This window comes from Didymosphaeria variabile (genome assembly GCF_027946475.1).
Source record: "Didymosphaeria variabile strain IMI 356815 chromosome Unknown scaffold_9, whole genome shotgun sequence".
Lineage (NCBI taxonomy): Eukaryota > Fungi > Ascomycota > Dothideomycetes > Pleosporales > Didymosphaeriaceae > Didymosphaeria > Didymosphaeria variabile.
Window position 1 is genome coordinate 2,034,473 of NW_026611628.1, and position 27,708 is coordinate 2,062,180.

Here is a 27,708-nt window from a genome sequence, read left to right on the forward strand (position 1 = left end):
TGTCCTGCGGGCACGCTGCCCCTACCAACATATATATGATGGTGCAACATCGCCGAGAGAAATAGCTTGACACTTCGACTTATCAACTTGATTTCCGGAACGAACTTCTACACAACTTCCGGAGCCGAATAACATCTATTATTCCCACTCCATCCTCATGGAACAGAGCACACTGATCAGACGTGGACTCGGTCTTCGTGGTGTAGACCCACACAAAGTCTCGCCAGGCTACACTCTTCTCGCGCACCTCACTAGTCCGGGTACTGTGAAGTTGATCGACAACCATGGGCAAGAGGTACATCGATGGGACCTCCCATATCGCCCTGGCCGACATGCACAGATCCTCAGGAACGGCAACCTCGCATATAATGGCGTCCATCCTGATGCGCCGCGGTTATTCCCACTCTGGCAGAAGTATCGAGGCGGCGTTATGATGGAGGTAGACCCCCAAGGCAAAACCGTATCGGAGCACCGAGATCCGCTTGCGCATCACGACCAACATCATCTGGATAACGGCGAGTTGCTCTATACGACTGTAGAAGGGTTAGAGTATCATAAGGGTGGGGCGGTGCTCGGCGGCATTCCAAACAGCGAGGCTCCAGATGGAAAGGTCTATGCGGACTGCATCAAGCACGTGTCGCCATCGGGAGAGTTACTATGGTCTTGGAAAGCGATCGAACACCTTGACCCGAAGAAGTTCGCTTTGCAGCCGCACTACCCTCGCGAACACTGGCCACTGATTAACTCCGTGTACCCTTTGAAAGATGGCAATATTCTCGCATCCCTTCGGAGTGTATCTGCAGTCATCATCATTTCCCGCGAAACAGGTGAGGTCATCTGGCATCTCGATTCAACTGTGGTGGCGCAACAGCATTGCGCAAGCGAGTTGGAAGACGGCAGCATTCTGATATTCGACAACGGTACCTTCCGTCACCACGAAAGCGCAACATATTCCAGGGTCATCCAGGTTTCTCGAGAGGACAAGTCGATTGTTTGGGAGTACAAGGACCCGCATCCGATGACGTTCTTCACACCATTTATGGGTGGTGCGCAAAGATTACCAGGTGGCAATACCCTTGTTACCGAAGCGGCATTTGGTAGGATTTTCGAGGTGACGCAGAATGGCGCACTTGTCTGGGAATACATAAACCCAGATTTTGCAGACTACAGTGGCTTGGATGCCAAAGAAATTGAGGGGTACTTTCCGTATCCGGCAAACGCGTTGTTCCGAGCGTACAAGTATACCCCAGAACAGATCCCTTGGCTCCATCCCAACTGAGATGGACATGTAGCAATAGAAGTTCTCAAATGCGACATAGTTATCCTAATGCGCCAGAGCGATACCATTCAAACTGGTCGTCTGGTATTCGTGCGCTGATAATGTGTACCGGTGACAGGAGCACATGCCGGATATCTCTTTCCCATGTTCGGTCACCTTCCGTCACACGAGAGGCTGAAAGTCAGGTAATAAGGATCCATCCATGAGATCAAACGTTGATGTCCCGTAAAACTCTGGGAACAGTTGCGCGAAGTCGTCTTGTATCGCTGGATCCACACCGGCGTAGGAGGTATTTGGGCTTGGTCCCGTGTTCGGGCGAAGCTTTTTATGGAAAGCAGCGACAACGTCTCCCATAGTGTACGCCACATGGCAAGGAAAGCCAATGGCATGAAGCCAAGATACAAGTGACAACACAGTATCATCAAGTCTGCTCAAGTCGTGTGACAAAGAAAGCTGCTCTTCATAATTGCTTAACAGTCGACAAAGAGTGACTGCGGCGAAACTGATCATGTGGTAGATATGATCGGTAAGGTGTCGCGTCCGCTCGTCAGTCGTGTTCATAGCGAGGTTGATGATCGACGAAGAAAGGCGTACCATTTCGGAAAGGAGCGATTCACGCACGGCAGATGACCCGGTTTTCAACAACTGGTCGTAACATATTAGTTGAGCGAAGTAGAAGCCCATCTGGACGAACTGTGAGCGTGGCTGGTCCAGGAGCCAGCCCCATTCTTCTTTCCACTTGGAAAGCGATTCTTGTGTCCGCGGAAGATCGAGCACCTCGTTGCAGTTGCGATAGATCACCCAATACAAATGGACCTCTGCCACCATCCTCGACTCAAAGTTCGTGGCGTTGTGTGACCCAAGGACAAGCCGACTCTTGTGTATGTCCTCTTCGTCAAGAACAGATTTGCGACGTGTGCCAACGCAGTAGTGGAGATGGACTAAGCAAAGATGATTCCATATGCACAAACGATCGAGGTCTTGCTGTGCTAGGTTGGCGCTGCGGGATCCCCTTGTAAAGGCAAAGAGACCGCTGGCGATGCTGTGCTGAAGGGCAAACCCACTGAGCAACCAGCTATCGATTCCCAGCGGTAGTTGCCCGATGGTAGTCGACCACAGACTAAGAACGAGTGAAGCTTGGAAGAATTCCAAGGGCTGCGGAACACTCAGCATCGCTTGTGAGAGTAGTAACTTTGCGTCTTGAAATAGCTTGGGGGCAAGGCGAGATGCTAGCTCCTGCGAGACGTGACGAACAGCGATCAAGCAGCAAGCTGTAAGCAATAGGGGGGACTTTCGGACGTCTTCGAGTAGGCGGGCAATGGATGCGGTTGCATCGAATGATACCCATCTTCCATAATTCTCATGGAACAGGGCAAGAAGAGAAGATGCATCCTGTTCATTGAGTAGCCCTTTGAGGATGATATCGTCCGAGAGGCCACGTGATGGGGTATTTGTTGCGGTTCTATCTGCACGTCGAACGCCGGACTGTTTGGTGACATCCCGAAGAACGAATAATGGCGCGCGAATATGTTCCCCAGTCTCTGCTTCGGGGTTTAGAAGTGAAGTAACTTCCAGATGCGAATTCTGCCCGTTGTTTTTGTCTGCACTCTGGTTATAGAGCTCCGACTCGACATCGTCTACTCGTCTCGCAAGAGCAGATACAAGTCGTTCGAGTCGCTCGACTCTCTCGTCATTGATGTCATTTCTATCGCCAAATGCATTGTCACCCAAAGAAGGACGAGAGTAAGGTGTCTCCACGCTTAGTGAACATTCCTGTCCAATGCGATCGCAGCGGAGACACGGCCGGCCTTGAAGAAACGAATTAGTGGGATTGTTGTGCGCACTGGACTGACTTACCCGTTGTTGTCTCATAGCACCTTGTTTTCTGCTTCCTACACGCTGCGCACGCCTTTGAAGCGCGACCCCGATCTGGCGGCATCACGCTGCTTTATGTACGGCCGACGACAACCACGGCCATCAATGTCTTGTCATCGACCCAGAGGTCTGCGATACGGTCCTCATTTTGGGGAGGAGATGGCAGTGACAACGAATGAGATGGGATGGGAACCGCTTTCAGAGTGGAGAACGCGATGCGCACTTCGACGCTAAGCCACATGCGGTTTAGCGCAATCTGCACTCCCAACGACAGCACGAGGAGCAGTTCTTCAGCTTCAAGACATTATTGTAATACTCAAAAGCTCTCCCAGGGGCTTCAGATGCTCTAATGGTTTGTCGTGAGAATTTTTCACCAAGGAATAGCGCCCCGTGGCGGTGATGATACCTGGGTACTTTATGTGCGTAGTCATTTCCAAACTGGTACCACAGGTAAGTCTGGCCTAGCTAGTAGCGTTTGGCACGCATTCAGTATGCGTGGTCCTGAAGATAATTGTTCATGTGGTCCATAACATATCTTCCATGAGCCCGAAGTTAATTGCAAGAAGACTTTTGGGAGGCTGGACGCCACTGCCACCATAGGAAGCGACTCTGCTGTTGAGTCTCAATGACCGATACGGCAATATGTACTGATGTATTGGGCTCTATAGATACACATATTTCACCCTTTGGCCTTGAAAATGTCGAAGAAGGCGCGTGAAGGGGACCATCGGGAACGACGCAGTTGATTGCTTCGCATCTGCCACATTCGACTCCCCCAAGCTTACCGCGCGTCTGCTTGCATTCGGGCTCAGCCCAGCAGTCAGGCAGAAACAACACACCAACTGGACGTGCATGAAGGACCTCTTCGGCGCGAATCCTCATCGACCAAGACGAAGACGGCTACCTATGGTATGTCTAGGCGCATCAGATCGTAATACAAGAGGTTATTAGCTTTGCCGCAAAGATGAGAGGGAAGGGGCGGTGAGAAAAAGTCTGAGTGAGTTGGATGGCGGCGGTGGCCAGCTATAGGCTCGTGGAGGTTCTGTGGCTCGCCAATGACGAAGGCCCCCGCATCGTTTTTCGCAGTTCAGTTGCTCTCCACCATGTGAACCATCAGTGTCCCATCTGCGGTCCTTTACTACGAGGCCTACTGTAACAACATTTACGACAGACGCATTCCTCGTATAGCGTCAGCTTCTGCTGTTCTCAATTCGTCTAAGCTGTCAGTATCTCTACCATGGTCGTTTCCTCCCTGCTGGCATCCCGGAGATGGTAAGTCATTCTTCCACAAAGGCCTACTGTACAGGGAGCAGATACTTTCACCTTTCGTTGCCTAAAATGGGGCTGTGGATGAGAGGGTCGGAAAGGCCAAGGAGCTGTCGCTTACAGGGCTGGGTTTTCGAGTATCGCGGCAAGATCTCGATATCGGCTGACCAATTCGGTGGTAGAACGTGGAGAAGGCTGAGCACCCACGTATTTGCCTACTCAAATTACCACAGAGCCTGGCCCCCTTTAACCCATCTACAGCCACCAGCGAGTGCTCGCGCTTACTTCTTCTTCCACCTTGGTCAACACCAATGCACTCAAGCGCTCTGTGCGACAAAAAAGTGCTTGTATTAACGACTGTGCCGCATTCCAACTGGAGCAAAGAGCATTGGGTGGGTTGCCAGAGGCTGATGTCGTGCAGATCCTGAAATGCCGACGTTGCCACGCTTCAAACGATCGAGGTCCGAACACCACCGGCCTATTTCCGTGAAGCCCGACGCATGCTGATCGCGTTCCCCAGATGGCTGTCATTGGCGGTCGTAACAAACACGAGTATGCCATCAAGTGCGACCCCAAGTAAGATCACCAGCTCTCAATGTGCAGTCCGGCGTCATTGGAGTACTATGCGATGCCACGATCATTGTCGCGCGCCAGGCTGCATCGACTGAGATCTCGGGTCGGAACAGCACACCATCTCGAAGCCATCGAAGGACCTTTCGCTCATCTGCATTCCACGGTAGGTCTTAACCATTGCCTCCCTTGTTCCTCTGCTCCATTCAACTGACTGAACGGAGCTGACCTGCATACAGTGCCCCATGGCCTGGTTCTTTCTGCTTGATGTTCCAGAGAAAGCTGCCGTGCTTGGCTTCACGACCACGCCAGAGATTCGGCGGTAACAGCATCGATACACTGCCACACAGAATACAGCGTGCTCCGGCGATATATAACTGGAGCCCACCTTCATTTTCCGCAGTCACTCCAAGATAATATCCTCTATCTCTTTCAAGCATCTTTACTGTTCAGACACACGTGTCGAGTTCGTTTCTTGGCCGCCTAACCCTGCACAACCCATGTTAGTGACCCTCGGCACATTAATGCCCGACATGCAAGCGCAACAAACCCCGCGATCAAATGAGCCATATAGCAAGTTCTACAGAGACAGCGCAGAGTATCCTGAGCAACTCAAGTACCGTCGATTTGGATCTCAATGGGCCAAGAAGCTTTATGACGATGAAGAAGAACTCCTTGTGATGGAAAGAAACCTCAACAACAGAATCGTAGAGTTGCGAAGGCGGGAGGGCTGCGGCCCTTCGACTACGCTCGAGTACCCTCGAATACTTGCAAAAAGAGACGGAAAGCTCTATGGCCAATGGATGAGATATGAGCAGAAGTTAAGAACTCACAGCAAGTTTTGCAGATGCACCCTCAAAGATCCGATATCTAATCGTACCCAGCTCAAGATATTTGCCTTCTCTATGATTCATACAAGTTGCCTGGCCACGGCGCATACGCAAGCGCGTTATTGAACCACAACTCCGAGCTCTTCAAGAATGGCACTTTTGGTCCCACGAACGAGGCCGGTGGTGCAGCAGCGTATCAAGATGCAGCGTCGCCCGATTTCGTCGCGATAGTGGGTGTTGAATCATATGGCGTACTCATGGATCTGGCTGTCAACCATATCGCTTGGATCGATGAGAAAATTATCCAGCGCCTGCGCAGTTGGTTCCGCATGAGCCGAGGGCCCATCCACATCAGACTTGCAACGCTCATCGCCATCTTCGATGCAATCGCATGCGTTTTCGTTCCGATGCTCTTCATGGGAACGATGTTTGCTTTGGCTCACGTTCCACACCTCAACATCCGCATTACCGTGATCGGAATTTTCGGCCTCGTCTTCTCCGCATCGGCAATGCTTCTCGTTGGCCGTGTGTCCCGCTCTTCCATCTTTTCTTTGACAGCTGCCTACTTTGCTGTCGCGTCTGTGTTCATATCGACTACTGGAGATAGTGCCTGCAAAGGTAGGTAGTGGTTCCACGCAGCGTGCGAGATGATGGAAGGGGGAAAACGTCAAGGCGGTGCGGCAGCAGCACCGACAGCCCGAGCTCACTTGACTACTTTGGGACGCGCATCTCACGCCAGGCACCAAGGCAAACCATCGGCTCTGTCAGTAACAGGCTTATCTGCGCTCCGTTTGCCATACTGAAGACCTCTAAGAAGTAAGCTCAGGATGTTGTGGTTGCGAGGATTACCTAGGCATCTCTTATGCGGATCTGGGCCCACGTTCGAGGACACAACGCCTACGAGCACCATCTCGCGACCTTTGCGAACGCGTCATAACTGCCTACCTACCTTGACGCTATGAGATGTCAGCCTCAAGAAATTCCGTTAGTCCCACTCGCTTCGAGAATATGCACCACACAGCCATCGATCAGCCATCATTTCCGTCGTACCAAGAAGGTTGCCGCGGTCCAGAACTTCGGTCCGCAAGCGGAAAATGACTATGATTGCTCTCAGAAATCCACAGAAGCTACCAGGGACAATTGGCATTTGCTGGGTCATCCAGCCACCTTTTGAAACGCCGTCGCTTGGGCATCCGCAGACGACTTCGCGTCGACACACGGGGACGCGCTACCCCTGCTCCCCGCGAGGGATCTTGGCCAAAAGCAACACACCCAGCGAGTAAGAAGGCTATCCGCTTCATACTCACCGGACCAAGCTGAACGATTCGATAACGAGCTCTCTCGCGGATATATTTGGTAGCAGGGCCACTTGTGTATGCACGGGTCGCCGCAGAAAGCTATTCCACTGTCTCTCTGTGCCCCATCATGCACCTATATGCGTGGACATGAGTCACGGAAGCAGGGTTATGCTACAAAAGGCCTAGGTGCTCGTCCGGGGCTGTTGAGGAGAAGAAAGTGAGAGAAGACGAGAGCCTTGCGATTCGCCTGGAGCGGTATAAGACGCTCTAAATGCCATTGTGGGGGGTTTCGCTACGGGAAGACGCCTTCTCCATATTGCGCCCACCTCGAGCTCGCATCCACGTCTGCAGTTGTACACCTTCGCCCTTCCCATCATGATTCACGACTCTGATATACACCCGTGCGAGCTGTTATACCACGATACAAAGTTGCGCTTCTTCAAGCGCACGAAAACCCCGCGTGAGTATTCAACAAGCGCGCAGCGACGGTCTGCTAATGCCGCACGTAGCACAAAGTCCACCTCCGCAACAGCCGACAACTCAGGATAGCAGCAATCCACAGGAACAAGAAAGCAATACACCTAGCACTTCGCGTCAGGGTTGAGCCTAGATTCGACTGGAATCGTCTACGACTGTCGTTGATCGGAAAAAATGGTCGAAAACGGGGTTATATCTTGAGAGAATGACCAAGGCGTTTGCTAGTCAACGAGAAAAGCCTCAGAGCTGTCAGCGAAACCATGGGCGTATGTGGGACATGTTATTAGCACCTCACCCAAAATTACATTGAGCGATCGAAGTAGTAGAAGCCTGTTAGATCATCAATTGAACCGTTCCTCTATTCTCTTCGATAGCATGTCCATCACCAGATATGGCCAGACAGTATCACACTTGATGTACTGACGCGCTTGGCCACGCTACCATACAACTCTTGTGCTATCTGCTCTCATGATATCTGTATAGATGTTTTCCAGTCCCATTCTCACCACAACACCGTCATAGGAATTCTTTGGCCACTCCAGAGAGTTGCGTAGACGACTTTTTATCTGCCGTGGTAACAACCATAGAGATTGACATCTTCACGCAGGCACGCACGACACTAGTTACATCACTAGCTTTCTAAGATATGCCTGTATTCCACGGTCTGGCCGATTGAGTGTGTCCGTGGTACATGTTATCATTGACACCATGTCCACCCATCAAATTTTCGTTCACGGACATCATAATTTGACCAGATTGACGTGGTTGGAAGAACATTCACTTGCTCCCAGTATCCCGCTGCCCAGAGTGTGACCATTCCGGTCATCCCAAAGAAACTCAAACTCAACACTCCTGCGCTCACTCAACACAGTAACAATTTGTTCGGGGCGCATCATACGCGCTCGTCAACTGCCTGTCAAGGCCCTCGATTATTTCCCGCGGAATCATGGGCATCAATATAAGCATTGAGTCGCAGCACCGCCGGGGCGGTCCGTCCCGTAAAAAGTCTTCCAGCAGGGGATCCCGACTGCAATGCGATCTCGTTGTCTATGGGGTATGCGTGGGGTGTGGGATGAGTAGGATTGATCGGGCGAATGGTCGCCGACTCCGGGCGGCTCGAGCGCAAGAGGAAAGCGGATCGTGGGATCTGTAGCAGAATTAGGACGACATCCAAAGAGCGTATGGGAAGACAAGCCTGCGCAATGGAGGTAGCATAATACTGCCATCACCCAGCCCGCGAAGTTCCATAGCAGACGTTGAAGGCACCCACTCGTTCCTGCTCATAGCGTTTCTTACCATACAAAGCCTTTTCGAAGTTCTGGGCGGAAGTTGACCGGATTAATACCACATCGACTATGGGAAGAACGAATTCGTTAAAGAGTTTCTGGAACGAAGCATCGATTTGATCGAGGTAACCAAAATGATGTTGAAGAAACGAGAACCTTGGACAGCAATACACTTCCGTCCTTGATGAGCGTTCAGCTACCAGACGCGTCCGAAGTCTGTGCACGCCCGTTGAGTAGGGCACACAAGGGCGTGTCTCAGGTTCACGCTAAAGTAAGCAGCCAAGGGGGATATCTCCTATCCGCCCTATTTGATACGTTCGTCTAGCCTGATTGAACATAGGTTTGGCATGGTAAATTCATGATCATTGGCCCGGCGTACTTCGAGTGGCTTGATGGCAGGGCCGGAGCGGCAGGGTGCGTGCATTCGTGGCTGGGAAAACCACAACAAACGTTAACAAACACGCATGAAAAGGAAAGTCATCCCGTCAATCTCATCGGTAACATGAATCAGTGGCCTTCTATACCCTTCTACCCTAGTATCTTATTCCTCCGGGGCCGAAACAAAGGCTTCTCGACAAGGTAAATCCAAATGTGTTGAATAGACAGTAACGATCCTGTCTTTATAGTGAACCTTTGTCTCGAAAAATCGCCCTTGCTTCCGCGTTTCTTCTGTAGCATCTGGAGCTATCTAGGTAATCGTTTGCCTATGAGTCAAACGAAGATCGTCAATTGGGAGACCTGTTGCCTGAGAGGCTCTCGCTTGATTGCTCCGGGAAGTTTAAATAACACGAAAGCAGTCTTCCATACCCGAACGCAAAATCTACAAGGTTGCTACACCTGGCATGTCCGCACAGCCCCGCCGGTGAACACGACAGTAGTGCGTAGCCTTCAAAATCGTGTTGGTTATGACGCTACCATAGTGGCCTACCCCCGTACACGTCAAGAAGCGAGTAATGTCAGATAACAAATGCACCACATTAATTTGGTGATCACGAGCCAGAATTAAGATCGACAGGTCCATGCTTCATGGTCTTCTGTGTGTGCCCTGCTCATCGGTCAATGATTTTGGTCTCCTGGGTAGCCGGGGATACGATTGCACGATGGGTACCTCACACTCTGAGATCGTTCAAGTAAGAAATTGTTCCATGCTAACTAACAGCGAATGTCACGCATAAGTGCGACAATTGGATACTACAAGCGATTGCGTGAGCCACAAAAGCTGGAGCGATACCAACTGCGACGATAGACTTCCTTGTCCGTTCAACAAGAATTGTTCAAAACTTAACTTTCACGCAGGGCAAAGCCGAGCGGGTTCATGCGTATCTCATCGCTTATTTCAAGACACAGCACTCATGAACAGCCTTTACGCACCACTTGCGCGCTGTCTGCCTCTTTCTTCTGGAAGTGGCTCCATGCAAGGATTACATGCTAATTACAAGGATTTGTCCAACACGAGCTGTGTGGAGCCCCATGAAGATCCATGATATGCCGCTACTCGCGGACAGACACTAAGCCTTGCTATAAGAGACTCCGTGCATAACGCGCCCTGCTTCGTAACGGTACACATGTTGGCGCGAGCGCGGCTCGTCGGAAGCTATCGAATCCTACGACGACTATTACGGGCCTCAACCGGTGAACCGCATTCGGATGCCACGGGAGATCATGTTTTTAGCTGCAGAAGGTGGAGATTCGTGCACAGCCGTGATGAAGAATTTCCTCCGTCGCGTCAGCGTCGAGAACTCGCCTTATGCACATGTCAACCTTAGGGGTTTAGTTGATATCGATCATCGCAAGGCTGAAACGGATGTCGTCAGACGCGGAGGAACTAAAGCTTAACTTGCCTGTGTTGTGTCGAGGGACAATCAAGCAGGAGTGCGCGCCCAGAGCGCCATCGTTGCTTTGCGGAAAGAATGTGCCACCTCCCGTGATACTGGGGGAGCTTCGAGGCCGAATATTCATGATTAATCGACTATTTAGTTGATGAGGCTCCATGCTTGACACTTATTTCTGGCGGGAACTACCACTAAGAAGGCCACCTCAGCGCTTCGCAGCCAATCAGCCTGTCGAAAAAGCTTGTATACATATGACCAAAGCTACCTGAATGTTATTAGAGGTGGCCCATTTTCGTCGCTAATGACGATAATCGGACCGAATGCAAAGCTGGCTACTCTAAAACACGTACACTGCGGGCTATCCAAAGCTTACCATGATACTATGGTCTTCCCCAATTTATCAGTCTCATATCACAATGCGCATGTACATCATGAGCATTCGCCCGAGCTTTAGCTTCATTCTCTTGCTAGAATATGACGAGCTAGGACGTTCGCAGCCGCAGCCGTTCGTCAACACAGTCTTGCACTTTCATCTTCCAGAACGCGTTTATATTATTGTGACCAGTCGTTTGATATCAAGCATGAAACTGTCACTAATAATTCGCGCGTGGTGCTGAAGCAGTAGGGCTAGGTTCGCCAATAGCCAACTGACTAGTCGAGATTCCTATCCATGTCTCCGCGACACAGTGAACCAGCCATCGATACATTCTCCCCTTGATGTATATACATTCTCGCAATCCACGCCAGTGCTATGTCCGCCCTCGCTCGTTACCCTTACAGCCCAAACTGATCAACCAGAGCAATATTATCGCATCTTGGGAGTGCCTCGGCCAGATCCCAACTTTGGCCACCGGCACTGCAGTCATGCCTTGTTGGTATGTTCTACACTGGATGATGGTCTTGAAATTCAACGTTCCGCCTTCGAATCGTCTGCGACCGAAGACATCTGATTTATCTCGACAGCAGGTCCGTTGCACCCGTCGCCGGGTGCAGTCGACCACGAATTTGTGTTCCTAAAGGATGTCATAAAACGCAGCATCTACGAATCAAGCGCAGCGACTCGACAATTGATGAACGAGGTTATGCGAACAGTCAACTGTAGTTGGAATAAGGTTCCTCGTAGTAATATAGGTAGGACTTGTGAAAGCCAGGTATCGATTCCTCCTGTAATCCAGCGAGTGACAAACAAGAAGAAGCGAATCGCGCGTGGGGTGGGAGTGGAACAGCGCATCGATCCATGGGCAGGATTCGGTGTGGACGACCACGAATCGGTCCAACGGCGTCGCGCCTAGCGGGCGTCTTATAAATTAGCTGCCTGTGGTGGCATTAGGTGCCTGTCGAGGTCTACACACCGTCAGTACGGCTGTCAATTGAAGCAGACGCGACACTGACAACTCAAAAAAGTGCTTCGCAAGCCACGAAATATTTCGTGTACAGTTGCGCGCATCGAGTGCTGAAAAAGTCTCTTTAGAAAAGAGGCTTTGTCGCCATCACGCGTGCGATGGAGCGCAGTGTTCTCGAAGTTAAGGCATCGTGTGCGGATGGGAGAGAACTGAGAAGATAAAATCCAATTTGTGAATGTAAGGAGACGACGTGCAGACTGTGGTAAAAAAATACCAAGGAGGGTCGTGGGCAATGGCTGGTCTTGGGAGCGGCCTTGCCGCCTCATCCCATCTGAGACATTGGGGCCGGGGGCGCGGTCAACGTGGCGCTCGGCAGGAACCGTTGGGCTGTCATCATCCAATCTCCGCCTTTTTCAAGATGACGATGCGACGAGTTTACATGCATGTCGTCGCTCAATGGCTGTAAGTGAGGTGGTTGGCATGGTGGCCTGGGTGAATGCATCAACACAACGCGCATCTGACGCGACTAGTATTCGCATCAGGAGCAGTCACACAGCCCTATGGTCAGCCTTCTCAGTATTATCCACAAAAGCATAGAACTTGTTGTTTTCCATCTTCATTTAGGAGCATAGAGTTGAGGGCCTTGGTGCTGGTCTTTCACAATTGCCCAATATCACGCAGTCATCGCGATCACTGCAGCCTAATTACGCCGCACGATGCGTCCTCACGTGAGCACCAACGTGCCGTCGATCTTCCCTAGCCTTGTATGTACCAACACAACATGCAGCCTTGACTCGCGATGCCTGTGGTCTACGCGTCGTTCATGGCGAATCGCGCCTATTTTCTACCATCGATGGCTGGCAGTTTACATGAACTTAGCAAATGCCCGTCGAACTACATCAATCTTTAACGATTGGTAGTTCTCCCAAATTCTGTCTCTCCTCACAGCCGTGACCTCTGGATTTAACCTAATAGCGTCTCAGAGACCATCTAAAAAGCTACTCTAGTAGAGTGCCAATATTGATATCAGAGATTTAGATCAAGTACGTACCCTCTCTCTATACCCTCATCTATCAAGCTTGCTCACACTGCTAGGTCCACACACTCCTTAGAATGCATAGCAACATGCCACCCAACCAAGGAATCCTACATATCCACGCCATATCACGAACCCGTTCCACACTCGTGCCGAGCGCTTTCCCCACGCGACCGGGTGCGAGCAAAAGCACGCCGACCACCGTTCAAAGGCATCTGGCTTCACCCGTCTCAAAAAGGCAATATAAGCTCGCGCATAGCACGACCACAATTCATCGCTCGCCACCGTCGGATGCAACTCCCTTCGCGATTTGAGACGCCTCAGAAAACCAAAAGCCGCCTTCGCCGTCCGAAGAAAGCGATGTAGACGTTACTTCACGTCTGACATGTCAATGTCTGGAGCCGAAGTAGCCATACATAGCATCGGAACCGAGCACGACCTGCTCGTGCGGTGCGCTTCTCGCCTGTGAAAGTGGTTTACACCTGGTCATGGTCAGAAAAAGCAGCTGGAATGGGTATGGCTCCTCTCGATCGCTCTCGCTCCACACGAGCTTCATCGGTCGTATGAGAACCACATGCTGCGCCAGAGCACGTTTTTGCGCGCATACCTCCAGCAGGAACCTGGGAATTAAGCGGATGCAAGGAAGGCAGCTGCTGACGATAACAGTGAGCATTACCTTCAGCACGCAGATCGAGTCTAGTCGTTCAAGAAGCAGCTCCAGTGCAGCTAGCAAAAGACCATTCGCCTTATTACACAACACCAAATCTACATTTCCTCTATAAACTCTCTACACCCCAACCCCAATTCTCTACCATCCCTTCTCGTCCTCTCTACCGTCTTCCCCTCTCCTCACACCCACACCCCTCCCTCACACATCCACAATTCCCGGACCACCCCAGCGCCCTCTGTACATACTCAAAACCCTCTAACCCCTCCATTCCATCCAACGTCAACGCACTCGCCGAGCGCCTCAAACTGCCGGACCTTCTCAGCCGCAACTCCTCGCCCGAGAACGTAGAGTCCGCGGCCGTGGAGGGGTGCGTGTCGACGTCAGGGACGTTGAGTGTATCGCGTTGGTGGAGGGCTGGGAGCGAGACGTACGTCTCTGACACGTGTGGCTCTGTGGAAGGGGGAGGTACTGTACACGGGCTCGGCGGCGTGAAGGTGGATCCCGCTTTCTCCTCCGAGGCCTCGGTGGGAGGGTTGGACGGAGAGGCTGGACACTGATCGGTGCCCTCGGGATGACTTGCAGGAGATTGTGGGAGGTTGAAGGTGGGGATGCTGATGTGTGATATAGTTGTCTCAGAGGAGAGGGAGGGAAGGACGCCGATTACGGAGGTGGAATCGGGTTGAGTAACTGAGGAAGTGGTTGAGAGAGGGTCCCAGGGGGCGATGTGGCGGTTGGACAGGGCGGTGGTCATGTCGCGGCGTTGAGACTTGGAAGAAAGTGAAAATTGCCTCTTGAGGGAGTTACGACGGTTGGGAAAGTTGGGCAGTGCATTGTATGGGTAGTGGCGAGCGCGCTTGTTCTTGGGGTTAGGTGGAGGGCTGTAGCCGGTGAGGCTCGCTGGTGGAAGAAGCCCAACCTCACGCCCATCGTCCATATCAACGTCGATACTAGTAGCTGCTGTAGCTGCATTGACCCAATAGTCGGAGTCCAGGCTAGCGGCGGCAGTGGATGCCTTTCGATGTTTACTCTCCGTTAAGTTGGGGTTCAAGAGAGGATCTAGGCTGATGTTTCCATTTCCGATTCCATTTCCATCCCCCGAGCTGTCTTCTGACGCGGGCGCTGGCAGGGCGCCAGCCATGTAGATCAGCTCGGGATCCTCAGCTGCGAGGGATGGGGCCTTCCCAGAACAAGATCTTTGCATCAAGCCCATGTCACGATCATCTTCATCCAGCGGAGGGGCCGGGAGGAAGGTTTTAGTCGGCGCTGCAGAGTCTTTGTGTACTTTGTTGATGAGATCCTTCAGTTTCTGCAGTGACGAGCGCCGCCTTTCTGCAGAGAAGTGTCTTCTCTTTGCAACTGGCTCTACATGCTCGTCGGCCTCTTCCGGTCCCTCTGGGAGGCTCTGTGCTCGTGCAGAAGATGCATCGCTGCGAGTACGCTGGGGAGTGAACTTGTGGAGAACCGTGGAAGCCTTCCGAGAGAGTCTTCTTGCTAGTGGCCGGTCGCAGTCATCTCCGCTTTCTGAATTCGAATCACGGCGGAATGTCCAGGGGTGCGTGCGTTTCCTCTTGGGCGCATCATCCGTGTATCGCTTGGATCCATCCAGTTCCGGACTGCTGGGTCGCGTGAACGTTGGATACTCGTCGGGTGCGATCCCGTCTTGTGCGACCGCAGGGCACTGGCGGTGTGCTTGGGATTCGCGGCCACTCCTCGGGACGGACTTAAAATAAGAGGGAAGTGCCATCGAGTGAAGGGCAAAGGGTAATCGAGATGCAGTGATGGAATATAAACGTCAGAGAAAGTGAAAGACCGAAGAAGGAATGCAAGATAAGAGATCTTCGGAATGGAGACCAGAGTTCACCGTTCAGAAGCATAAAGCGATTCTGAAACGGAGTTTGAACATTTATGGGAATCCGCACTTTCTTCCTCTTGTCATGCTATGAACTGCTTCTAGGTTGCGTTCGCGTCATGATAGTTTAGTTGAACAGATGCAAGCTGCCAATGAAGGCTGTCATGATGGAATAGCGGCGCGAGTCAACGTTGCAAAGCTGTGCTGTGAACGAGTGGTGTTTATAGCGTTGCAATCCGCTCTATCTACTGCCATTGCTCGATGGTCATCTTCCATGGTTGGTGATGAGGGGCTGTCTGTTGATTAGCTAGATCTGAGAATGGTGACTTCGACGATATTTTGGTGTCTTCAGACGACATATCCCGCAGAGCGGACCTGCAACATGTAACATCGTCACTAGGACGCGAGATGAGGCAATTGAGGACGTGGGGGACATGATGGAGGTGAAGGTCACACGCGTGCGTGATTGCCCAAGGTGAGAAGGAAGGACGGGCACGTGAAGGGAGCTTTCGGGAAAGCTACCCAGGAGCGGCTAGCGGGCGTTGAGCTTATCGTGCCATCATCGCCGCTGCAAACAGCGCGAACACCACGCTCCCAACATTCCTCTCGGTAGCCACGGCACATAACTTCTCACCCATGCGAATCATCTGAAAGGCCCGCGATGCCGCCTCGGATACCTTTAAGAGCGCATCAGGCCATCCCTCCACCTGCCGTACGATTTCGCTTACGGTTGCAGCGGAGGTATGCTTCGACCTCTCCGAGTGCACCTGAGATTTACGATGTAGTATGTGTTGGTGGTGGACCAGCCGGGCTCAGCCTGTTAGCTGGCCTGAAAGCCTCCCCAATTACCAATGGGCTCAAGGTCGCGCTCATTGAGGGGCAAGATTTACAGAGAAACCGCTTGCAGAAAGATGCGAATTTGGACAGCTTCTCCAACAGGTGCAGCTCGCTGACACCGGCGTCCGTGAAGAACCTACAGGGCAAGCGCGCTCTATTCGTATTATGTGCAGTTGCTGATGCGTGATTGTAGAGATTGGAGCATGGCGACACGCGAACACCTCCCGAATCCAACCTTACCAAGAGATGCAGGTATGGGACGGCGTATCCGACGCTCGCATATCTTTTGATTGGGACACCGCGCGATCCCTCGGCCCTCGTAAACCCACCCAGCCCACGACTATCGCGTACATGATTGAGAACGTCAACACGGTCTCCGCGCTTCTGGGCCGTCTCGAAGAGCTGGGAGGAGTGGACATCTTCTCTTCTACCAAGGTAGACTCCATTGAGCTTGGAAAGGATACAGAACAGCTTGACCTGTCATCGTGGCCCGTCCTCTCATTATCAAATGGCAGGTCACTAGCAGCCAGACTGCTCGTGGGTGCAGATGGCGCGAACAGCCCGGTGCGAACTTTCGCTGGAATACCTTCTCGAGGCTTCGACTACAGCAGACATGGCGTTGTCGCAACACTGAAGCTCTCAGGGCCAGGCTGGGGTGGTCCGGATCACAAGATCGCATACCAGCGCTTTCTGCCCAGTGGACCGATGGCCATGCTCCCCATGCCCGGCAACTTTGCGACACTCGTATGGAGCACGACTCCTGAGCGCGCCGCGAAGCTCAAGTCATTATCTTCCACGGACTTTGTCGCTATGGTGAACGCAGGCTTCAGACTATCCCCCACCGACCTCGAATACCTACACACCCTTCCTTCCGGCCAAGAGGAGGAGGTTGCATGGCGAGAACAACATACACCCGTCAACGAACGATCCATCCCCGTCCGCGTGGCAGATGTTCAAGCGGGCACCGTCGCCTCCTTCCCGCTCCGTATGCGCCACGCAGATACCTACACCGGCGAACGCGTTGCCCTTGTCGGAGACGCCGCACACACCATACATCCACTGGCAGGCCAAGGTCTGAACCAAGGTCAAGGCGACGCCGCGGCCCTCGTCCGCACGATATCGCATGCGGTGGAGACGGGTCAGGATATCGGAAGTACATTGGCGCTGGAGAGCTACAATAGCGCGCGGTATGCGGAGAATAATGCGATGCTGGGCGTGTGTGATAAGCTACACCGCTTGTATAGCGTGGAGTCGGGACCGATCGTAGGGCTAAGGAGTTTAGGATTAAGGGCGGTGGATGCAATGGGTCCGCTGAAGGGGTTCTTCATGAACAGAGCTGCTGGTGGTGCGTAAAAATACCCTGTTGTAATAGCACATGTAAAATCAACTGTGAATACATACACTTGTATGACTTGCTATGACTTGGTCGCGACTTCTAGGCTTCGTAATGATGACTTGACGCCATCGTACGACATACTGCCATCTACTTCTCCACCTCCTCCTGCTCCTCCGTACTCCCCACCTTGTGCAACTTCGTCCCCACCTGCCCCTCACCTCTCACTCTCTTTTCCCCTTCTATCCTCCGACACCTCGCCACTAAATCACTAATATGCGCATCCCCAGCCCCTCCCCAAACCCCTCAGCGCCTCCTCCAGCTGGAAAAGATACTCTCTATTCTCCCCGCTTGGCCCTTTACTCTTCAGTATGTGTGCGGCGAGGGCCTCTGGGTCCTGAGGACCGAGAAACTGAGGATTCGAAGGAAGGCCAATGTAAACGAGTGTATTCACCGGCGCTTCGGGGTCAGAAGACGGAACGAAGTTCGTAAACTGGATGCTGTACCCGTTGATCTCGCGGATATCTATCATACACCAAGACGTCAGTCCGTCCTCCATTTGGTAGACAAAACCGAGGCAGAACTACGCACCAAGATATTCCCTTACCTCAGGCACTCTGGCCTTAGGAATATGATATGCAGCGCCCCACACGCGCTCGGTGGGTTCGTGCGTGTCGCTCAATGTCTCCCAGTGCGCGCGGTCGATCAGCGTGGCGACGCGGCCGGGTGCGGAGGGTGTTCCGCGGTGGTCTTCGCTACTGCTTGTCAACTCTATATGGGAGGGGAGAGCAGCCCGCAGGCGTACCTTGCCTGTGTATGTACTTAGCCCAGTGCACGGCAGATACATGGGCTTCATACCTGCCAGAAGCGGCGCACGTAGCCTTCTATGTAGCCTGGTATGCGCTCGTCTGGTTTGCGCTCAGTATGTAACCCCTTTGTGGAAGGGGGAAAGGTGTACCGAAATGTGGCGGCGGTTTCCATATCAGACTCCTGTGATGCGTGAGCGCGGGACCGGTGTGTGGAATGAGGAGACAAACCCATAGCCGAAGAGCCAGAAGTCGTCGTTTTTGCCGAACTCTTCGATTTGCTTTTCGTGGTCTGCCATGTTGTCTTTGGTCGGTGGCAGTCGTAGGGATGGTTGGAGGAATGGTAGGTGGGAGGGTTGTTTACGAGTACATGTGTTGGAGGGGTAGCTCGGAGCTCGACGGCGGGGCAAATCATATCGCAGAAACGCCGCGGATGTTCTTGCGTTCACAAAGTGGGCAAGTTGGTGACTGGATATAGAACAAGCACGGTTCATATCCATACTTACATGTATAGCCTTTCCTCGGCAACTAATCACGGGCCCTATGCACACAGCCTATTCTTTTCTTGCCTTACTCTCTTGAGATCATGCACGATACATTCCCGGCAAGAGATCAGTCTGCCATTTGCCTTCACCTTTATCATACAGATAAGTTCCCTGTCGCTTCTTAGAAATCCATAAGCATCGCCTCGTCATCGAGATCCGCACCCCCGAACTCGTCACCAGATCCTTGAACAAGACACGCAGTAGTCTTAGTCTGCGGATCAGCGAGGGCTGGAGAAGTGCGTTGTAGGAGTCCTGCGGACGATTCCCATGTCGGAAGCGCACAGTGGTCCTGAGCCAGGCTGTCGATACACTCCTCAACACTTGATGCAGCTCCTCCAATTCGCCCATGCTCAACCTCACGGCCATTACTCTCCTTCCCCAGTGCCTTTCTAATACTACACTCAAGCGTCCCCAGTGCACCTTCCCTATCTATTACTGTGTCGAATCCCTCAAGCATGCCATCAATCCGCAGGACCCACGCCTTCAACCTACCAACTGTCACTGCCGTGCAGAAGGCGTCGTAAGCAGATGCATCGGCGGGGCATCCCCATTCTACACTGTCCCTCTGCATGTCGAGCTTGAGCATGACCTTAATGATGCGTGTGGTAGGAACGTATATCTGGAGAACAACGTTGTGTATGCGGTACTCGTAGGGCACGCGCTCGAGTGGGAGGTGTGAGGACTTTGTGCGTTGGAGGCCGTCGGTTGTGCCGCGGCGGCGTTGTGGACGGGCTTTGGCTGATGCTTCGGGCACAGGTGGAGTAGGTGGGGCTCTAGTAGCATGGGAATTCCTTGCAGAGGCATCAGGAAGGTCGCTGTATGCTGCGAACATGGCGGCCATCTCTTGGGCGGATGTTGCTGGACGCGCGGTCGAAAGACGAGGCTGTTCTACTGGTGACGAAGGACGGGCTGCCGCGTGAGCTGTGATAGGCATGCTGTTCGAGTTTAAAGATGATGCTCTAGCTCGTGCGATTAGATCTTCTCCTTCGGCGTAGGCAGGTAGTTGGCCTATGAAGTTGGGTTCGGAGCCGTCTGAGTTGTATGGCAGTTGTTTCCTACTATGTCGCGGGCGCCGCGGTGGTTCAGTGGATGAGGCTCGAAACTTGGGACCACGTGTTGTTGACCGTGATCCTTGATGCTGCATGTTCTGTTCGACGTCAAGGATCCTGGGTGGTATGAAAGGACGATTGATGGGTGTGAAAGACGATGCACCTGGTGTCGGCTCAAATGAATTGCTCCCTTGAAGTTGAGACCTGTCTCGTCCAAGGAAGTCACGGATGTCAAAGTTGTTTTTGGAAGTCAACGGGTGCGATGGGCTGTCGGGGTCGAACGCCGGTGTATCTAGGTTCTGAACCCGCTTCTGTTTTTGAGGACGGGATGATCTGGACGGAGGTTGGCCGCGCATAGGTTTGCCAAACCAGTCGTTACCCCCAGGACGGCCTTCGAAGGCATGTAGCGACTGTTGATCTTTGGGAGGCTTCTGGTACCTCCCAGTACGATGCGGAACTGGCGATGATGAGGGGCTCAAGTCATGAACAATGGTCGCTCTGGCCTTGCGGGTAACAGAGAGTCTTCCAGTGACCACGTTTTCCTGTTCGGGTACCTAATAGTATATACCATGAGTAGGGATCATGCATAAAACTGACCTGGGGTCACTTACCAGGAAGGCCTGTCCAGAGTTTTGCGATCCTCGTTCAATGCTTTGTTGAACGACCGCATCTCGCGATGGTTGTGTCACATTCAATCTCGATGAGGTCTTGGGCGTCAGTGGCTCCAATGGTAGCCTCTGACGCGTGTTAGTTGCTGGGACAGGTGAGCTAGAACCTATCGTTATATCTCCCGAACCCTTGGCTGGAGTCATGAGCTGAGCATTGCGTGTCAGCTGTTTCGGCTTGACAGAAGCGTTCATACGAGCAATTGCCCAGGGATTTGAGATATTCGCGGCTCGTCGTCCGTCCTCTTCTTCCTCGATCACTGGAGGCTGATCTTCAGAGTCAAGTAGCTCCAGATCCTCTTCATCGATGCCGTACATTGTTGATCGCCAGCGCGTTGGAGAACCGACAGTAGTGTGGACGCCTCTGTTTGGACCAGACACCTCATTTGGAGCAGCCTCCTCAAGGATTGAGAAGGCAGTTTCGGGAAGCTTTGAGTGAACTGCCGTCGCTTCTTCGAGGATCGAGAAGGCAGTATCGGGACGACTGACCATGCTTCCGGCATTTGTAAGGATCGTTTGTTGCGCAGAAACTGGCGGCCTATGATCATTTACGTCGCTGATAACGACTGCCTCAGGATAGTAGGCCACGAAGAGCTCGGTTACAACATTTATAATGACATCCTCCCTCTCGAAAAGAACATCATCTTTGGCAGGCTCGATGTTCGAATCATAGCTTCCGGGCGGACACAGGATGTTCATACAGAGGAAAGGATCTTTCACCGAACTGCAATTGGCATTGGCTTTGCGAATTCGCTCTTTGAAAACCGCAGTGATCTTCTTCGGAGTGCCTCGGCTGGTCGACATAGGTCTTCTATCCACGGACAGGAACGAACCAACGTTGGCAATCTTGGCACCAGTTGCGTCGGGCTTGGGCAGGAAGGCATGGATCTCGAAGCCGTCAGACTCTATGGCCGTCCAGTCGCATTGCAGGGCGCAATCCTTGCCGATGATCTTCAACACAGCGTCCTCAACGTTACCACCTTTCTTCGGGACGTACGCGAAGTCGCCCTTGCTCGACTTTGCTTTGAGCACGCGTAGGCTAAAACGAACAGATGGCCTTGCGAAAGCGTAGGACTGTATAAGGCGCTTGATCTTGGCAAGCGTCTTTGAGGATTCTTTGAGCGCTGTTTCCTTTCGCACTGGGAGGGTTTGCAGAAAGTTGGTAACCTTCACCGTTGTTCCAACTGGTGCAGATGCATGCTCGGTCCTGTCGAGGGTCAGGATAAAATTGGCATTAGTTTCTGGTGATCTGATACTCACGAGGTCAATTCGCCATCCTTTCCGTACTTCAGCCTCGCCGCCACCGGCTCACCCTCAACCCTGGTGGTGACTTCCAGCGTGCCGCTCATCTCAGCCATACTCGCCAGAGCCTCACCACGAAAGCCGAGCCATTTGCCACCGATTTCTTCAAGATCATGGAAGTCGCGAATCTTGCTGGTGCAATACCTGCGGCAAACCAATGGGCGATCTTCAGCTGAGATGCCGTGGCCAGTATCTTTGACCTGAATGGAGTCGAGTGTGTTCGCGGAGATGTCTACGAAAATGGCATTTGTACGAGCATCGAGAGCGTTATCGATGAGTTCTTTGACGACTGAACTGGGGTCACGGAGGACATTGGTCGACCCAAGTTGACGCACTGTTGTCGGTGGGAGGGCTGCAATGCCCTGTAAGGGAGCGACATTGGCATTAGCCATTGTGCCCAGATGGGAGTAAGGTTGGGAAACATCGGGTCTCAAGAATGATGAGAAATATTGTGTAAGCCATCTTGACAGCTTGGTCTTGCCTGCCTCATTCGTGCCTGCTTCGTTCAGTAGGTCCGCGTCTTAGACGGAAGCGACGACGACGCGACCTCATCGCGGTATCAGGTGACATTCCCCAAACTGCAAGTTTAATATTATGCTAGTGAATTAGCAGGAGATAGTTGCGTCGATCTTGTGGGCTTTCAGAGTCCAAGTGACACCGCGGGATTATCCCCACATACGTCACCGAAGGATGCATGTAAGATGCTCCTAAAGTAACCAATCAGCACTCAGCATCTCCGCTACCAGCGACCGATCAAGCCTTCAACCACAGTTCAATAGATAACGCGTGCTTACCCCAGAGCAGAGTCATACCAGTTCAAAAAGCTCTCCCATCCTCAGCGGCCTCCCCTCAAACCAAACTTGGAGTCCGACCGTCCCCTCTACATCTCCAGCATGTCCTACACCACCGACGCCTCCCGCTGGCGCGCCCTCAGCACGCGCGACCCCGCCGCCAACAACAAATTTGTCTACACCGTAAAATCCACACACGTCTACTGTCGCCCAACCTGTCCCGCGCGTCTCGCGCGCCGCGCAAATGTTGGCTTCTGCGCTACTCCCGCGGAAGCCGCCGCTCTGGGCTTCCGCGCTTGTAAACGCTGCAAGCCCAACGTCGCGGAGATGGAAGACCCGCAGGAGAAAGCTGTCGCAAAGGCGTGCGTGTTGATTGAGGAGGCTATCAAGGCTGGTGGTGAGAATGGTAAAGAGGGATTGAGGTTGCAGGATCTGGCGAAGAAGGTGGGGTTGACGCCGAGGTATTTTCATAAGATATTCAAAGAGAAGATGGGGATGTCGCCGAAGGAGTGGGCGAAGGGCAAGATGGCAGAGAAAGATGGGCAGGGTGAGGAGAGGACGCCGAGTCTGGTGCTGGATAGTCCGCCGGAGGTTGGCGAGTTCAATCTGGATGCATTCAACTTCAACGAGCTTGTGGATTTTGATGTGGACGCTGGATTAGGTGGGGATGGGGTTGTAGCTGAGCCGGTGATGCTGTCTTGGGATGGGTTTGGCGACCCGTTCGATGCGAATGCCACCATGTGTAGCTGGGACACGTTCGCGCCTGACTATCTGGATTCAGGTTTTCGACTGGACGACAAGGTCTCCAATTGGACGGATGCCACTTTGATCCCGGATGCTACGATAATGAAGCCATCGACGACGTTCGAGCAAGATGCATCTTTGCTTCTGGATATGGGACGTATACCAGACCTGAACGACGCACTCTACGTGAACACGTTCGGATGAAGCACCGTCTAAATAGGTCGAAAGATAATTCCCATAGTATGCAAATCGACCGCGAATGGCTTGAAATGCTGATCAGTATTTACAAATAGATCTATGCCCATGCGCCTACAAGTGCCATTAGTGCTGCTCCACCGACCACGCTCCCACATGCCTGCAAACGTCTCTTGCCTTGCAGAGTCACGTAGCTCTCATCGCTCAAGAAGTCCTCTGCAAGAAGCTCAACTAGGCCTGCGAACAAAAGTAACCCACTTGAGATTGCGTTCATGAATCCGACCATTAGCAAGCCAGTCTGACTGGCAGGATCGTAGAGCGTGTGGATACCGAGACCGATCGCCTGTCCAACTGGGGTCGTCGTTCCGTATGCTAACGCCATCAACCATGGTCTCGCCGAACCGGGAGGGAAAGCAATAGCGCTGATGCGCGATCCCAGTGCGAAGCCCTCAAATGTCTGATGGAATGTTATAGCCACCAGAAGCACAATGAAGGATGTGCCAGTGGCGACCGAAAGAGCCATGCCTATGAAGACACTGTGGAACAGAATGCCTGCTTCGAGCAGTAGACACTGTAACAATTGCTTCTTGCGCTGCGCTTCCGTCATGTCCGGCGTGTGCTCAGCATATGGCGAGGTCGAACGGTGGGTATCCTTGTGTGCAGACGGCTGTGATAACAAGCGGGACTCGTCTTCGGAGCCGTTCGAAACGCGCGGACCCAGCTCATCAGGATCTATATCGAGGTCTGAGTCCTCATCATCGCCGTCTTTGTAACTTCGCCCCGAGCTTCCACTCCGTGGGTCCGGCTGAGGCGTCATAGGCGAAGCGATGAAGGAAGGCGATCGGCCAGCCATGAGATTATCCGAAGACTCCATGTCGTGCAGCACAATGTCTGGCGGGTGATGGTGCCCGTTTGCCTTGAATCTGCTGTAACTGCTACTTCTTTTGTGCCCAGGACGCAAATGTCCCTCATGATGATCTGCACCAAACGCTTCAAAACCCGTGGAGTGGACGTGGCCGGCACCTTTGGAAGCAAAGAACATCTCAATGCCCACAACCACGAAGACGGCCACCATGGCAATCAGGCCAGGCATGGCTTCGTAGCCCTTGTTCCAGAACGGTGGGAGACATGGGTCGGTGAGGGAGATGAAGGCCGTGGGCAGGAGGTGTACGAAAGCCGTCGCGATCAGGACTCCGGTGCCGAAATGCCTCGAGATGAAGAGGAAGTGGTGCGGTACGGGGAATCGAGGAAAGCGCTTGGCGACGATGGGGAAGGAGCATGCTTGGAATGTTCAGTACGAATATAGTTTGGTCGCGAATACACAACGTACCGGCAGTGCTCACAGTGAGGATGAGTACTAGGGCAAAGACATGGAGGGGCGTGTTGTAGTAGCCGCGATTGCCCTTCGTCCCGCATTCTGGACGCTCATGCTCTTGCCTGCGGAGCAGTTCGGCGCGCAGTAGATTTGTAGGGATGTCAACCCATTGCAGGCCTGAGATAAATTTAGTCATGCTACACTGTCGCCAGAGAGGTGCGGCTCACCAGCACCAGCCCGCGCATCCAGGTTGCCCGCCGACACATCCATCGTTGTAGGCGACTCACAAGGAAGCCGCGAGTGGCCGCAATGATGTCGTAGCTGCTAGTTCGGAGCGGACCCTCTTTTCCTCACCTCACCCGTTGCTTCACCTCGCACAATTGCATTGTCTTTGCTTGTTGATCGTCGAACACGCTCGCTGCGTGGTGGTGTTTGCATGAGCCGGCTCGAAACACATCTCATCCTTCGCGCATCCGTCTGGGGACGCTTGGCGTAGCGGGTGCGCCGGTTGGACCTGCAGCTGGCCCGCGAACAGGTTGCTAACGTGTATCTTTAGAAACATTATTTCGACGACACGAGGAACAAGAGCCGGAGAACATTCACAATTTCGGTCTGAACAGACTCGTCCTTGTCGTAGTGTCTATTCTTGAAGTGCCGCTGCATCACTCTGTTCGGCGTCCAGTGCCCGGCCTTATACCTAGCAACACATGCGGAAGCCACTGCAGCCTCGTTGGTCGGAAATTCCGAACAACCCTCAGCTAAAGCCCATGCTCACCAGCTCGCCTCAGCCCAGCATGACGTCTGGTCAGATTCTCTCTACGATGTACGAATGAAGATAACCCTGGGCCTATCAGTCAGCATCCCAGAGCCTGCCCCAGTCTCCGCTTCAGTGATCCGCATCAATAGTTCAGGAACGCTTCTATTTTTGCACCTAACGCAGCAGAAACATCGTGCATGACTCCTACCTCTGTACATATACATCAGTGGCCCTCGTGAACTCCATCCTGGACACCTTGCATTATCTCTGTAAAGAAAGGAACGCGCGTCTATAAGGCAAGAAGGTACTTTCAGCCGCGTACCTGATCGGATGCGAAGGCTAACTTCGGCTGCAGATACCCAAAGGTACGCTGCTGCGGACTAATACTAATCGGGTCTTTGATAGTTTTGGCATCGCGGACCCCTCCAGTTGCCTTCAGCGGCACTCTAGGCGGCTTCGGCCTACGAGCAGCGCGGCAACCCCAGTATTATCAAATTCAAAGATGATAACAGTGACGTTTGGATCAGGAAGTTTCTGCACAGCCACTTGTTGCGACAAAATGATCGTTACCAGCTGCTAGGCACCTCCACCCACCGCCTTCTTGGAAACTGGGAACAACAGGGCAGCGACGTCCCGGCCCGCCAGGTCTACGTGGGGTGGACCTCATGGCGAGCCAGCGGGAGCCCGCCACGGCGAAGCGGGGATTTCCGCCCGTCGTTACTGTCCAACAGGAGTTTCTGTTCGTTGACGCGGCTAAAGCAAAGAGCTCTAAACAAGGACGCCGCAATGCTCGTTCTTTCGTTATGCAGAAAGCTCGAAGGGAGCGTCCATGGTCAACGAGTAAACACGCAGCAAAGCAACGAAAAAGCCCTGAGAGCACAAGCCCTACAACGATTGGTACGCCCGACCTGTCAACCACCCCGATAACTTCCACCCCAAGCCCGCCTATCGTATATCCTGGAACGGAATACTTCCCACTGGTGGATTCAAGTAACCTCCTGGTAGTCAAGCAAGAGCTGTGTCCTGAGTGCCAGATCCTACTCTGTCGCCCTGGACAATACCTATGCCCATTGTGCATGCTCTTTCAGCCGCCGGGGCCAACCGAAGAACCTGACAACAGTCTGTTTGACCCTTTTGGAACTATGCCGATGGATATGAATGGAGATGTGTCGGTGTTACTGGAACATTGTAAGTCTATTCTCTGTCTTTGCTTTTACTGTGCGTGGTTCCCAAGACTGCGGAACCGGGGGCCCGTTGCCAGTCGCAGTTTCACAGCATGGGAGAGGATACCAAGAAACACCGCATATGTACTCACTAGCCATGCGCAAGTTTTCTGTCGGCTCTCGTTATCTGTGCACCCAGCGTACAGTTGGCCTGTCCCAATCTGCGACATGTGCTGATATCTTCTCTAAGTCGTCACCGAAATGGCTCCAGGAATCATTGCGGTCGATATTCGCAATACTTCTCACCTGATGAGATCGCAATGGTTTGGCACAGCTATGGGCAACCTAGGGTTCATGCATAGCTTGCTCAGCACGATCGCCCTTCATCGACACGTATTCGGACGAGGCCCTCTCGATACCGTCTTGTTCCACAGAGCGCATGCGATAGCATCTGTAAACAGTGCTATAGCGAATCCGGACATGATCACAGGGATCTCAGACGCGAACATTGGCGCGGTGTTCAATTTACTCAGTGTCGAAGAAACCCTCGCCTCTCCATTCTTTGGGCACCTGCGGCCGCACGGTGACAACCCGC

At 52.8% G+C, this 27,708-nt stretch overlaps 7 protein-coding genes across 7 annotated transcripts; 3 read left to right on the top strand and 4 right to left on the bottom strand.

Moving 5' to 3' along the window:
• Window positions 1-157: 157 nt before the first annotated feature.
• On the top strand, window positions 158-1,279 carry N0V89_012014 (uncharacterized protein; the record flags this gene model as incomplete). Its single annotated transcript, XM_056220739.1, has 1 exon — window positions 158-1,279. The coding sequence occupies one exon, from the start codon at window positions 158-160 to the stop codon at window positions 1,277-1,279; it is 1,122 nt and encodes a 373-aa protein (XP_056066042.1).
• A 12,643-nt stretch (window positions 1,280-13,922) lies between these two features.
• Window positions 13,923-15,506, bottom strand: N0V89_012015 (uncharacterized protein; the record flags this gene model as incomplete). Its single annotated transcript, XM_056220740.1, has 1 exon — window positions 13,923-15,506. One exon carries the CDS (start codon window positions 15,504-15,506, stop codon window positions 13,923-13,925), a length of 1,584 nt encoding a protein of 527 aa, XP_056066043.1.
• Window positions 15,507-16,272: 766 nt separating this feature from the next.
• On the top strand, window positions 16,273-17,801 carry COQ6 (putative ubiquinone biosynthesis monooxygenase; the record flags this gene model as incomplete). Its single annotated transcript, XM_056220741.1, has 2 exons — window positions 16,273-16,591; window positions 16,642-17,801. 2 exons carry the CDS (start codon window positions 16,273-16,275, stop codon window positions 17,799-17,801), a joined length of 1,479 nt encoding a protein of 492 aa, XP_056066044.1.
• A 251-nt stretch (window positions 17,802-18,052) lies between these two features.
• On the bottom strand, window positions 18,053-18,886 carry N0V89_012017 (uncharacterized protein; the record flags this gene model as incomplete). Its single annotated transcript, XM_056220742.1, has 4 exons — window positions 18,053-18,306; window positions 18,373-18,586; window positions 18,640-18,771; window positions 18,815-18,886. 4 exons carry the CDS (start codon window positions 18,884-18,886, stop codon window positions 18,053-18,055), a joined length of 672 nt encoding a protein of 223 aa, XP_056066045.1.
• A 367-nt stretch (window positions 18,887-19,253) lies between these two features.
• N0V89_012018 (uncharacterized protein) lies at window positions 19,254-22,540 on the bottom strand (the record flags this gene model as incomplete). Its single annotated transcript, XM_056220743.1, has 3 exons — window positions 19,254-20,735; window positions 20,793-22,053; window positions 22,107-22,540. 3 exons carry the CDS (start codon window positions 22,538-22,540, stop codon window positions 19,254-19,256), a joined length of 3,177 nt encoding a protein of 1,058 aa, XP_056066046.1.
• Window positions 22,541-23,041: 501 nt separating this feature from the next.
• Window positions 23,042-23,887, top strand: N0V89_012019 (uncharacterized protein; the record flags this gene model as incomplete). Its single annotated transcript, XM_056220744.1, has 1 exon — window positions 23,042-23,887. The coding sequence occupies one exon, from the start codon at window positions 23,042-23,044 to the stop codon at window positions 23,885-23,887; it is 846 nt and encodes a 281-aa protein (XP_056066047.1).
• Window positions 23,888-23,978: 91 nt separating this feature from the next.
• Window positions 23,979-25,463, bottom strand: N0V89_012020 (uncharacterized protein; the record flags this gene model as incomplete). Its single annotated transcript, XM_056220745.1, has 3 exons — window positions 23,979-25,159; window positions 25,209-25,370; window positions 25,421-25,463. The coding sequence occupies 3 exons, from the start codon at window positions 25,461-25,463 to the stop codon at window positions 23,979-23,981; spliced, it is 1,386 nt and encodes a 461-aa protein (XP_056066048.1).
• Window positions 25,464-27,708: the final 2,245 nt, after the last annotated feature.